The 13,399-nt window shown below is 38.7% G+C and overlaps 1 protein-coding gene across 2 annotated transcripts in view; it reads left to right on the top strand.

The window, feature by feature from the left end:
* VWA3B (von Willebrand factor A domain containing 3B) overlaps nt 1–13,399 on the top strand; it is a 201,442-nt gene that overhangs the window by 141,113 nt on the left and 46,930 nt on the right. For both annotated transcript variants that reach the window (XM_061155967.1, XM_061155966.1), the window contains exons 22-23: nt 3,850–4,054; nt 5,062–5,139. In XM_061155967.1, the coding sequence (XP_061011950.1) occupies nt 3,850–4,054; nt 5,062–5,139 (283 nt within the window). The remainder of the gene's footprint in view (nt 1–3,849; nt 4,055–5,061; nt 5,140–13,399) is intronic.

Genomic DNA, 13,399 nt, shown 5'->3' with positions numbered 1-13,399 from the left:
TAGTTTTATTATACTGTGATTGGAGAATATATTTTATATGATTTAATCTTAAAACTTTTAGGACTTGTGCTTTTACATGTGGTTTATCCTGAAGATAATGTTTCATGTGCACTTAGGAAGAATATGTATTCTGCTATTGGTTGGTAGTGTGTTCTATGTATGTCTGTTTGGTCTAATTAATCTATCATGTTTTTCAAGTCCTCTCTTTCTTTATTGGTCTTCTGTTTGGTGGTTGTATCCATTATTGAAAATGGAAATTGAAATCTTCTCTTATAGTGTTTCAGTTTCTCCCTTCAATTCTATTAATGTTTGCTTCTATATTTGGGAGCTGTGAAATTAGGTGCATATTTATGACTGTCATATCTTCCTTGTGGATGGACCCTTTTTACCATTATATAATGTCCTTCTTATATGCAAAGTCAAGTGGGCCTTAGGAAGCATCACTATGAATAAAACCAGTGGAGGTGATGAAATTCCAGTTAAGCGACTTCAAATCCTAAAAGATGATACTGTGAAAGTGCTGCACTCAGTATGCCAGCAAATTTGGAAAACTCAGCAGTGGCCACAGGACTGGAAAAGGTTAGTTTTCACTCCAATCTCAAAGAAAGGCAATGCCAAAGAATGTGTAAACTACCACACAATTGCGCTCATCTCACACGTTAGTAAAGTAATGCTCAAAATTCTCCAACCCAGGCTTCAGCAGTAGTGAACCGTGAACTTCCAAATGTTCAAGCTGGATTTAGAAAAGGCAGAGGAACCAGAGATCAAATTGTCAACATCCATTGGATCATTGAAAAAGAGAGAGAGTTCCAGGAAAACACCTACTTCTGCTTTATTGACTTTGCCAAAACCTTTGACCATGTGGATCACAACAAAGTGTGGAAAATTTTTAAAGAGATGGGAATACCAGACCTCCTGAGCTGCCTCCTGAAAAGTCTGTATGCAGGTCAAGAAGCAACAGTTAGAACTGGACATGGAACAACAGACTGGTTCCAAATCAGGAAAGGAGTATGTCAAAGCTGTATATTGTCACCGTGCTTATTTAACTTATATGCAGAGTACATCATGCGAAATGCCAGGCCAAATGAAGCACAGTTGGAATCAAAATTGCTGGGAGAAATACCAATAACCTCAGCTATGCAGATGACACCACCCTTATATTAGAAAGTAAAGAACTAAAGAGCCTCTTCATGAAACTGAAAGAGGAGAGTGGAAAGGTGGCTTAAAGCTCAACATTCAGAAAACTAAGATCATGGCATCTGGTCCCATCACCTCATGGGAAATAGATGGGGAGACAGTGGAAACAGTGAGAGACTTTATTTTGGGGGCTCCAAAATCACTGTAGATGGTGACTGCAGTCATGAAATTAAAAGACGCTTGCTCCTTGGAAGAAAAGCTATGATCAACCTAGACAGCATATTAAAAAGCAGACATTACTTTGCCTACAAAGGTCTGTCTAGTCAAAGCTATGGTTTTTCCGGTAGTCATGTATGGATGTGAGAGTTGGACCATAAAGAAAGTTGAGCACCAAAGAATTGATGCTTTTGAACTGTGGTGTTGGAGAAGACTCTTGAGAGTCCGTTGGACTGCAAGGAGATCAAACCAGTCAATCCTAAAGGAAATCAGTCCTGAATATTCATTGGAAGGACTGATACTGAAACTGAAACTTTGGCCACCTGATGGGAAGAACTGACTCATTGGAAAAGACCCTGACGCTGGGAAAGAGGAGCATGATGGTGGGAGGAGAAGGGGATGACAGAGGATGAGATAGTTGGGTGGCATCACTGACTCGATGGAGATAAGTTTGAGTAAGTTCCATGAGTTGGTGATGGACAGGGAAGCCTGGCATGCTGCAGTTGTCCATGCTCAGTCAGACATGACTGAGCAACTGAACTGAATGTCCTTCTTTGTCTCTTGTAATAATTTATGACTTAAAATAGTCATAATTTTCTGATTTTTTTTTTCTGATTTACTAAGTCACCTTTTGAAGCTCTCTAGTGAATTTTTCAGTTATTGTATTCCTCAGATACAGAATTTCTGTTTGATTCTTTTTATAGTTTCTGTGTCTTTGTTGATATTCTTAATATGTTCATTCATCATTTTCCTGATTCCATTTAGTTGTCTATATTCTCTTGGAGCTCAATGAGCATTTTTAAGACAGTTATTTTCAATTCTGTCAGGTAATTCATAGCTTTTTTCTTTAGTGTAGATTTCTGGAGATTTATTTTGTTCCTTTGATTAGGCCACTCTTCTCTGTTTCTCTTTATTCCTTAGTACTTTTAGGCAAGATCTGGACATTTGAAAAGGCAGACACTTGTCCCAGTCTTTATAGATGACTTCTTATACGGGAAGACCTTCACCAATCATTCTGACTAGAGGTTCTGGGAACCTCTCACAACTGTTCTGGGGGTAATTCTTCCCTAGGAGTGGTGGTGGTGGTGGTGTGTGTGTCTAATTTCCCAGTTGAAGAGGTTTGCCCCTGTCTTTTCTCAGGAGCTGGTAATCTTTTTCTCCCCCTGGTGTCTTTCTTTGGTACTGCAGTATCTCTGGTGGTACCTTGCCTTTGCTCTCAGCTGCCAGTAACCTGCCATGCAAAGTATGCTGCCATTTTTATTGGCACTCTTAGTCAAGTGAGACAAAAGCCAGTCTCTTAAGCAGCCCCACAGAAGGCCAAAATGTTGCATACATGTTCCATTCTTCTCTTTCAGAGAAGCGTGGACTTCATTTCCTCTGAGTTGCTCGGCAGGTGCCAAGAAAGGGGAGGGGCTAGGCCAGGCAAAGTGCAAGGATGCTCCTAATATGCACTCAGTGCCCCCTCTTCTTGGCTTTGAACTCCCGGAGAGCTGGTACCTTTTAACTGGCTTCTTGAGATTCTCACAAAGGCAGTTTGTCCACATACTATTGTCAGCATTTCTGTGGGGGAATGAGGCCTGGGGTTTCTCATTTTACCATTTTCCTGACATCACTCCCATTTAGATTTTTGATAAGAATTTTTGCTGTCTTCTGGAGACAAGTTTGTCTGTGGATTGAGTACTGTGATTGTACTGGGTTTATGGTGTGCTCTTCCAACAAAAAAATGAAAAAACGTGGCACCTTCAGCAGTAAGAGAGTGATAATTATGAGATGTTCTTCTCCCTGTATCTCCCTCAGTCAATCTATCCATCACCCTCTCTTTACCCCCTTCCATGAATGTCTGACTCAGAAGTAGCTGGGACTGGAAATAGAATTTAGGACTTGGGCCCTCCACACCCCAGTGGCTTCCCCTGGAATTGTGCACCCTGTTCATCAGCTGATAGAAAGTTTGGCTTCTATTCTTTGTGAACCAAATCAGTGAAGCCAGAAAGTATAGGCCTATTTAGGCTTACAAGAGGACAGGAGATAAAGGTAGCTAAAATGAGCTAATAGAAGAATTATTGCACTGAGACAAATATTTGGGTTTAGTGTTTGCTTTGTTTTCCAGAGTCACTGCTAGGCATAGCTGTGTGAAATCTCTTTGAAACTTGCTTTTGATTCTGCCAAATGTTAGATCTAAGGAGAAAGGAATGGGTTCCAAACACGCTGAAAAAAATTGTTGGAAAAAAAAAAAAAACTCATGTAATAAAGTTCTAAAAAACCAGACAATCAAATTAAATAATGGGGAAAAAGGCCTCCCATGACTCAGAGATGATTATTTCTAACTTGTGCAAACTACCAACGCCCCGATGGACAAGAAGGCGTGGCTGCAATTCTGTCAACACCTGACATCTGCTCCGACAGATGTTTCTCAGGGGAGGGTTGACCGAAAAACCATCTTTCCATATGTTTTCTGTTATGATCACGTTACGTTTATCTTTCTTCTTCCTTCTCTAGGTTAGATGCAAACAAACCAATGCAGTACTTAGAAAATAAGGCAGCTTTGAACGAGGCGTTAGAAAGGTTGAATTGGCCCATTTCGTTGAAGGAGCTGTCCATGCTGGAGAATGAAATCCTAGCTGGGAAAATGTATGTACAGCAGGCCATGGAGCTCCAAGAGGCTATCAAGAAGGAGAATTATGTAAGCAAAGCACTCGAAGAGGTGCGTACCATGGCGGGGTCTGTGTTTGCTCTCTCTCTCCTGCTCCGAGCCCTTGACATCTCTGTGTTGGCCATCCGTCTCCTCCACTTCTTAACACACTGATTTCTAAGAGTTACAGCCAACCCCCTGAAGGTCTCAGGACCTCTTTCAATAGAAAGGAAATGGTGTTTGATTTTACTCTGACCTTAGTTTTTAAATAATACATGTTGTAACTAGAAAATAAAATGAAACAGAAGTATCACGTGATTAAAAGCCTGGACTTTGATATGAGCCAGACCACCATCTGGTCTCAGATCTGCCACCTAATCCCCATGTGATCTTGGCCAGTGACTCTCTTTAAACCTTAGGTTTTGTTTTCTTTAATCTGTAAGATAAGAGTATTAATAGTATTAACAGGCTTGTTATGAGAAAATGAACTTTTAAAGTAGTATTGAAAGTCTTTCATAAATATTAGCAATTATTGTTACTGGTAAAACAGACCTTCTAAAGAGAATTTATTATCTGGCAGCCTTAATATTTATTACCACTTTGGATCATTTACTTCTTTATTTTTTTTTTTGGTTGCTCTCAGTCTTTGTTACTACATATGGGCTTTCTCTGTGGCGAGTGGGGGCTCCTCAGTTGCAGTACATGGACTTCTCACTGCAGTGGCTTCTCCCACTGCAGAGCACGGGCTCCCGGGTGCTTGGCTTCAGTAGTTGCAGCACATGGGCTTCAGTGGTTGTGGTGCACAGTCTTAGCTGCTCTGTGACGTGTGGAATCTTCCCAGACCAGGGATCGAGACCGTGTCTCCTGCATTGGCAGGCAGACTCCCATCCACTGTACCACCAGGGAAGTCTTGAATCATTTACCTTTTTTAAAAATTAATTTATTTTTTTATTGAAGAATAATTGCTTTACAGAATTTTGTTGTTCTCTGTCAAACCTCATCATAAATCAGCCATAGGCATACATATATCCTCTCCCTCCTAAACCCCCTCCTATATTCCTCCCATCCCACCCCTCCAGGTTGACACAGAGCCCCTGTTTGAGTTTCCTGAGCCATACAGCAAATTCCCCTTGGCCATCTATTTTGCACATGATAATGTAAGTTTCCATGTTACATCTCACCCTCTCCTCCCCTCTCCCCATGTCCATAAGTCTCTTCTCGTTGTCTGTTTCTCCATTGCTGCCCTGTGAATAAATTCTTCAGTTCCATTTTTCTAGATTCTCTATCTATCCATTAAAATACAATATTTATCTTTCTCTTTCTGACTTACTTCATTCTCTATAATAGGTTCTAAGTTCATCCACCTCATTAGAACTGACTCAAAGGTGTTCCTTTTTATGGCTGAGTAATATTCCATTGTGTATAGGTACCACAACTTCTTTATCCATTCATTGGCTGTAAATAGTGTAAATAGTGCTGCAATGAACAATGAGATACATGTGTCGTTTTCAATTTTGGTTTCCTCAGGGTATATGCCTAGGAGTGGGATTACTGGGTCATGTGATGGTTTTATTCCTAGTTTTTTAAGGAATCTCCATACTGTTTTCCATAGTGGCTGTATCAATTTACTTTCCCACTGACAGTGCAAGAGAATTCCCTTTTCTCCACACCCTCTCCAGCATTTATTGTTTGTAGAGTTTTTGAAGATGGCCATTCTGACTGGTGTGAGGTGATATCTCATTGTAGTTTTGATTTGCATTTCTCTAATAATGAGCAATGTTGAGCATCTTTTCATGTGTTTGTTAGCCATCTGTATGTCTTCTTTGGAGAAATGTGTTTAGGTCTTTTCCCCACTTTTTGATTGGGCTGTTTGTTTTTCTGGTATTGAGTTGTATGAGTTGCTTGTATATTTTGTCAATTAATCCTTTGTCCGTTGTTTCATTTGCTATTATTTTCTCCCATTCTGATGGTAGTGTTTTCACCTTATTTATAATTTCCTTTGCTGTGCAAAAGCTTTTAACTTTAATCAGATCCCACTTGTTTACTTTTGTTTTTTATTTCCATTACTCTAGTAGGTGGGTCATAGAAGATCTTGCTTTGATTTATGTAATCAAGTGTTCTGCCTATGTTTTCCTCTAAGAGTTTTATAGTTTCTGGCCTTGCATTTAGGTCTTTAATTCATTTTGAGTTTATCTTTGTGTATGGTATTAGGAAGTGTTCTAATTTCATTCTTTTACATGTAACTGTCGAGTTTTCCCAGCACCATTTATTGAAGAGGCTGTCTGCCCCATTGTATATTCTTGCCTCCTTTGTCAAAAATAAGGTACCCATAGGTGCATGGGTTTATTTCTGTGCTTTCTATCTTGTTCCATTGCTCTGTATTTCTGTTTTTTGTGCCAGTACCATACTGTCTTGATGACTGTAGCTTTGTAGTATAATCTGAGGTCAGGGAGTTTGTTTCCTCCAGCTCCATTCTTCTTTCTCAAGACTGCTTTGGCTATTCGGGGTCTTTTGTGTTTTCATATGAATTGTGAAATTTTTGTTCTAGTTCTGTGAAAAATGTCATTGGTAATTGGATAGGGATAACATTGATCCTATAGATTGCACTTGGTAGTGTAGTCATTTTCACAATATTGATTCTCCCTACCCAGGAACATGGAATATCTCTTCATCTGTTTATGTCACCTTTGATTTCTTTCATTAGTGTCTTACAATTTTCTGTGTACAGTTCCTTTGTCTCCTTAGGTAAGTTTATTCCTAGATATTTCTTTTTGTTGCAATGGTGAATGAGATTGATTCCTTAATTTCTTCCTGTATTTTCATTGTTAGTATATAGAAATGCAAGTGATTTCTGTGTGTTGATTTTGTATCCTGCAACTTTGCTAAATTCACTGATTAGCTCTAGTAATTTTCTGATACTATCTTTAAGGTTTTCTATGTACAGTATCATGTCATCTGCAGACAGTGAGAACTTTACTTCTTCTTTTCTGATCTGAATTCCTTTTATTTCTTTTTCTTGTCTGCTGTAGCTAGGACTTCCAGAACTATGTTGAATAATACTGGTGAAAGTGAACACCCTTGTCTTGTTCCTGACCTTAGGGGGGATGCTTTCAAATTTTTACCATTGAGAATAATGTTTGCTGTAGGTTTATCATATATGGCCTTTACTATGTTGAGGTAGGTTCCTTCTATGCACATTTTTTGAAGAGTTTTAATCATAAATGGATGCTGAATTTAGTCAAAGGCTTTTTTTTGCATCTATTGAGATTATCATATGGTTTTTATCTTTCAATTTGTTAATGTGGTATATCACATTGATTGATTTCCATATACTGAAGAATCTTTGCATCCCTGGAATAAACCGAGCTTGATCATGGTGTATGAGCTTTTTGATGTGTTGCTGAATTCTGTTTGCTAAAATTTTGTTGAGGATGTTTGCATCTATGTTTATCAGTGATATTGGCCTGTAGTTTTCTTTTTGTGTGTTGTCATTGTCTGGTTTTGGCATCAGGGTGATGGGGGTCTCATAGAATGAGTTTGGAAGTGTTCCTTCCTCTGCAATTTTTTGAAAGAGTTTTAGAAGGATAGGCACTAGCTCTTCTCTAAATATTTGATAGAATTCTCCAGTGAAGCCATATGGTCCTGGGCTTTTGTTTTCTGAGAGATTTTTGATCACAGCTTCAAATTCAGTGCTTGTAATTGGGTTGTTCATAATTTCTATTTCTTCCTAGTTCAGTCTTAGAAGATTGAACTTTTCTAAAAATCTGTGCATGTCTTCCAGGTTATCCATTTTATTGCAATATAGTTTTTCATAAGTCTCCTATAATCCTTTGTATTTCTGCATTGTCTGTTGTAACCTCTCCTTTTTCATTTCTGATTTTGTTGATTTAATTCTTCTTTCTTTTTTCCTTGATGAGTTTGGCTAAAGGTTTGTCAATTTTGTTTATTTTCTTGAAGAATCATCTTTTAGTTTTATTAAACTAAACTATTAATCTTCACTATTATTTCTTTCATTTCTTTTTCATTTATTTCTGCTCCGATCTTTATGATTTCTTTCCTTCTTCTAATTTTGGAGTTTTTTTGTTCTTCTTTTCTCAGTTGTTTTAGGTGTAAATTAGGTTGTCTATTTGATGTTTTTCTTGTTTCTTGAGGTAGGATTGTATTGCTATAAACTTCCCTCTTAGAACTGCTTTTGCTGCATCCCATAGGTTTTGAGTTGTCGTGTTTTCATTGTCATTTGTTTCTAGAAATTTTTTTATTTCCCTTTTGATTTATTCAGTAACTTTTTGGTTATTTAGAAATGTATTGTTTAATCTCCATGTGTTTGTGTTTTTTAAGTTTTTTTCTTATAAATGATATCTAGTCTCATAGTGTTGTGGTTAGAGAAGATACTTGACACAATTTCAATTTTCTTAAATTTACTGAGGTTTGATTTGTGATCCAAGATGTGGTCTATCTTGGAGAATGTTCCATGTACACTTGAGAAGAAGGTGTATTCTTCTGCATTTGGATGGAATGTCCTAAAGATATCAATGAGATCCATCTCATCTAATGCATCATTTAAGACTTGTGTTTCCTTATTAATTTTCTGTTAATTAAATTAAAGCCTCCTAATTAATTAAAGTCTTCTACTATTATTGTGTTACTGTCAATTTCTCCTTTTATGTCTGTTAGTGTTTATCTTATGTATTAAGGTCCTCCTATGTTGGATGCATAGATATTTACAGTTATTATGTCTTCCTCTTGGATTGATTCCTTGATCATTATGTAGTGCCAACAAAGGTCCGTCTAGTCAAGGCTATGGTTTTTCCAGTAGTCATGTATGGATGTGAGAGTTGGACTATAAAGAAAGCTGAGTGCCGAAGAATTGATGCTTTTGAACTGTGGTGTTGGAGAGGACTCTTGAGAGTTCCTTGGACTGCAAGGAGATCCAACCAGTCCATCCTGAAGGAGATCAGTCCTGGGTGTTCATTGGAAGAACTGAAGTTGAAGCTGAAACTCCAATACTTTGGCCACCTGATATGAAGAGCTGACTCATTGAAAAAGACCCTGATGCTGGGAAATATTGAAGGCGGAAGGAGAAGGGGATGACAGAGGATGAGATGGTTGGATGGCATCACCAACTCAATGGACATGTTTGGGTGGACTCCAGGAATTGGTGATGGACAATTGGTGCATCCATGGGGTTGCCAAGAGTTGAGCACGACTGAGTGACTGGATGGAACTAAACTGAACTGTCCTTCCTTATCTCTTGTAATATTCTTTATATTAAGCTCTATTTTGTCTGATGTGAGGATTGCTACTCCAGCTTTCTTTTGCTTCCCATTTGCATGGAATATATTTTTCCATCCTCTCACTTTCAACCTATATGTGTCTTTAGGGCTGAAGTGGGTTTCTGGTAGACAGCATATATATGGGTCTTGTTTTTGTATCCATTCAGCCAGTCTTTGTTTTCTGGTTGGAGCATTTAATCCATTTACATTTAAAGTAATTATTGATATATACATTCCTATTGCCATTTTCTTAATTGTTTGGGGTTGATTTTGTAGATCTTTTTTCTTCTCTTGTATTTCTTGACTATGTAAGTCCCTTTAACACTTGTTGTAAAGCTGGTTTGGTGGTACTGAATTCTCTTAACTTTTCTTAACTTTTTCTTGTCTGAAAAGCTTTTTATTTCTCCATCAATTTTGAATGAGATCCTTGCTGGGTACAGTAATCTTGGTTGTAGATTTTTCCCTTTCAGTACTTTAAATATATCCTGCCATTCCCTTCTGGTCTGCAGAGTTTCTACTGAAAGATCAGCTGTTAAATGTTTGGGGTTTCCCTTGTATGTTACTTGTTGCTTTTCCCTTGCTGCTTTTAATATTCTTTCTTTGTGTTTATTCTGTTAGTTTGATTAGTATGTGTCTTGGTGTGTTTCTTCTTGGGTTTATTCTGTATGGGACTCTTTATGCCTCTTGGACTTGATTGACTATTTCCTTTTCCATGTTGGGGAAATTTTCAGCTATAATCTCTTCAAAAATTTTCTCATGCCCTTTATTTTTCTCTTCTTCTACTGGGACCTCTATAATTTGAATGTTGGTGCATTTGATGTTGTCCCAGAGGTTATTCTGCTCCTCAGAAATTATTTCCACCATTTTATCTTCCAGCTCACTGATTCATTCTTCTGCTTCAGATATTCTGCTGTTGATTCTTTCCAGAGTATTTTTAATTTAAGTAATTGTGTTGTTTGTCTCTGTAGGTTTAATCTTTAATTCTTCTTGGTCTTCGTTAATTGGTTCTTACGTTTTCTCCATTTTGTTTTCAAGGTTTTTGATCATCTTTACTATCATTATTCTGAATTCTTTTTCAGGGAGTTTGCCTATTTCCTCCTCATTTACTTGGACTTCTGTGTTTCTAGTTTGTTTCTTCATTTGTGTAGTATTTCTCTGTCTTTTCATTATTTTTTTTAACTTATTGTGTTTGAGGTCTCCTTTTCCCAGGCTTCAGGGTTTGAATTCTTTCTTCCTTTTGGTTTTTGCCCTCCTGAGGTTGGTCCAATAGTTTGTGTAAGCTTCAAAAAGGGTGAGATTTGTGCTGAGTTTTGTGTGTGTGTATATGTGTTTATTTTTCCTCTGTTGGGCAAGGCTGAATGAGGTGGTAATCCTTTCTGCTGATGATTGGGTTTGTATTTTTGTTGTTTGTTGTTTAGATGAGGCGTCCTGCACAGGGTGCTACTGGTGGTTGGGTGATGCTGGGTCTTGTACTCAAGTGGTTTCCTTTGTGTGAGTTCTCACTATTTAATACTCCCTAGGAAGGAAAGTTATGACCAACCTAGATAGCATATTAAAAAGCAGAGACATTGCTTTGCCAATAGAGGCCCGTCTAGTCAAGCCTATGGTTGTTCCAGTGGTCATGTATGAATGTGAGAGTTGGACTGTGAAGAAAGCTGAGCACTTTGAAGAATTGATGCTTTTGAACTGTGGTGTTAGAGAAGACTCTTGAGAGTCCCTTGGACTGCAAGGAGATCCAACCAGTACATCCTGAAGGAGATCAGTCCTGGGTGTTCATTGGAAGGACTGACGTATACTTTGCCAACCTCATGTGAAGAGTTGACTCATTGGAAAAGACCCTGATGTTGGGAGGGATTGGGGGCAGGAGGAGAAGGGGACAACAGAGGATGAGATGGCTGGATGGCATCACCGATACAATGGACATGAGTTTGAGTAAGCTCCGGGAGTTGGTGATGGACCGGGAGGCCTGGTGTGCTGCGATTCATGGGGTCGCAAAGAGTTGGACACGACTGAGCGACTGAACTGAACTGAGTGTTAGTTCTCAGGTAGTCTGGAGTCTTGGAGTCAGTGCTTCCACTCCAAAGACTCAGGGCTTGATCTCTGGTTAGGAACAAAGATTCCACAAGTGGTTTGTTATGGCATTAAGTGAGCTTAAAACAAATACCCAAAAGTAAGAAACCAAAGATGAACCCCAGACAAATGGCAGTTACAAAATCAGGTAAATAATTATTAAAATAATGGAGTATACATATGCACCCATAAGCAAAGTCAAAACAACTAAAAAAAAGTACAGTAGATTGACCTGGTGAACAAACAAAATAAAAAAGTATATTTACCAGTTAAGAACAAAACCAACTAAAGCACAAACTGGAAAACAAAACTAAAGCAAGGTGCCAAAGTGGGGAATAAAACAATGAAAACAAAACTAACAAATATGTTGAGAGAAAGAGAAAGAAAGAAAAGAAAGAATAGATATGCAAAGTTAAATAGAGGTAAATGAAGAAGATTTATATATATTAAAGATTAACTGCAAGGGGAAAAGAAGGAAAGGCAAACAAAGGAATAAATGTAGAAAAAAATATAATAGGTTTAAATAATTAAAATTATAAAAAAGAGAAAAGAAAAAAAAGAAAGAAGAAAGAAAAAGAGAAAAAAAATGGAAAACTCCATAGCACTGCAAAAGCCCAACGTAGAGGCAGAGGTTTATAACAACAATAAAAAGTGTGACTGAATATATACAAACACACACACACATATATATATATGTATATACACGCATAATCAAAGTCAAGAGTCCAACAGAAATAAAGTACAATACATTGACCTGGTGAACAAAGGAAGCCAACAATTATATCTACCAGTTAAGAGCAAAACGAACTAAAGCACAAACTGGAAAATAAAACTAAAGCAAGGTGCCAATTGGGGAATAAAGCAATGAAAATAAAACTAACAAATATGTTGAGAGGAAAGGAAAGAAAGAATAGATATGCAAGGTTAAACAGAGGTAGATAAAGAAGATTTATATACATTAAAGATTAACTGCAAAAAAAATAAAGATTAACTGCAACAGGAAAATAGCAGTAAGAAAAGCAAACAAAGGAATAAATGTAGGAAAAAATTAGTTAAAACTTAAAAAAGAGAAAAGGAAAAAAACAAGGAAAACTCCACAGAACTGCAAAAGCCCAATGTAGAGGCAGAGGTTTATAACAACAATAAAAAATGTGACTGAGAAAAAGAGAAAAAAAAAAAAAAAAGCTCAAAAGCTTAGTTAGATTTCCTAGTGCCAATAAAATTGACAGCTAAAACAGAGGAGGGAAAAGGGGCCGGGGGGGGCGGGGATCCAAAGAATCTACAGAACAAGTCAAAACATAAGAATAATAGATGTTTTTCTTGAGTCACTGCTGTCAGAGTCCTCTCCTTCCCTGGGAGTCACAGTCCACCTCACCTCCCTAGGAGGCCCTCCAACAATGTGCTGATCTCTGGACCTGCTGTCGGGGCAGCTCAGATTCTAATCTGGTCCTACTCCTATGTGTTCTTGCCTCCAATGTCCACAGCTATCAGAACTGGTGCCTGGCAGGCCACAGTCTACAGGGCCGCAAAGAATTGGACACGACCGAGGCAACCCTGCGTGCACAGACGCAAGCCTTTTTGTTGTCTGTGGCAGCTCTGCCCCAGTGAGAGTTGAGCATGAAGGCGGTGCAGCTGTTTGGCTTGCAGGGACCCTGGGGGCACCAAATGTGCAGGGACATGGACTGCCTCTGCTGCAGGAGTTATGGCCCTATCAGAGTCTTTTTTCGAGCCTCTTGTAGCTGGCGATCGGAAGGCTTCTTTGGCCAGTCTTTCTCCGTAGCTCCTACTGTTCAGGCACTTAGAGGGCTTCCTTGCCTGGGGTCCTTCTCTGTTGTCTGGTGCATCAGGCACATGGAGGGGCCCCCTGGTTGGGGTCCTACTCTGTAGATCGGGGTGTCCGGCACTTAAAGGAGCACCCTGGGTAGGGTCCTATTCTGTAGTTCAGTGCCGTTGGGCACTCTCTGGGCCAGCCTCTCTATTGTTCAGCTGCCGCTGCTGGCTGTGTGAGGAGAGAGAGGCTATGGTGATGGCTCCACCCACTATGCGTGACTCAGCAGTATTGCTTTGCTTCCAT

The sequence above is a fragment of the Dama dama genome, chromosome 11 (genome assembly GCF_033118175.1).
Source record: "Dama dama isolate Ldn47 chromosome 11, ASM3311817v1, whole genome shotgun sequence".
Classification (NCBI taxonomy): domain Eukaryota; kingdom Metazoa; phylum Chordata; class Mammalia; order Artiodactyla; family Cervidae; genus Dama; species Dama dama.
This window is presented reverse-complemented; position numbering and strand designations above follow the sequence as displayed.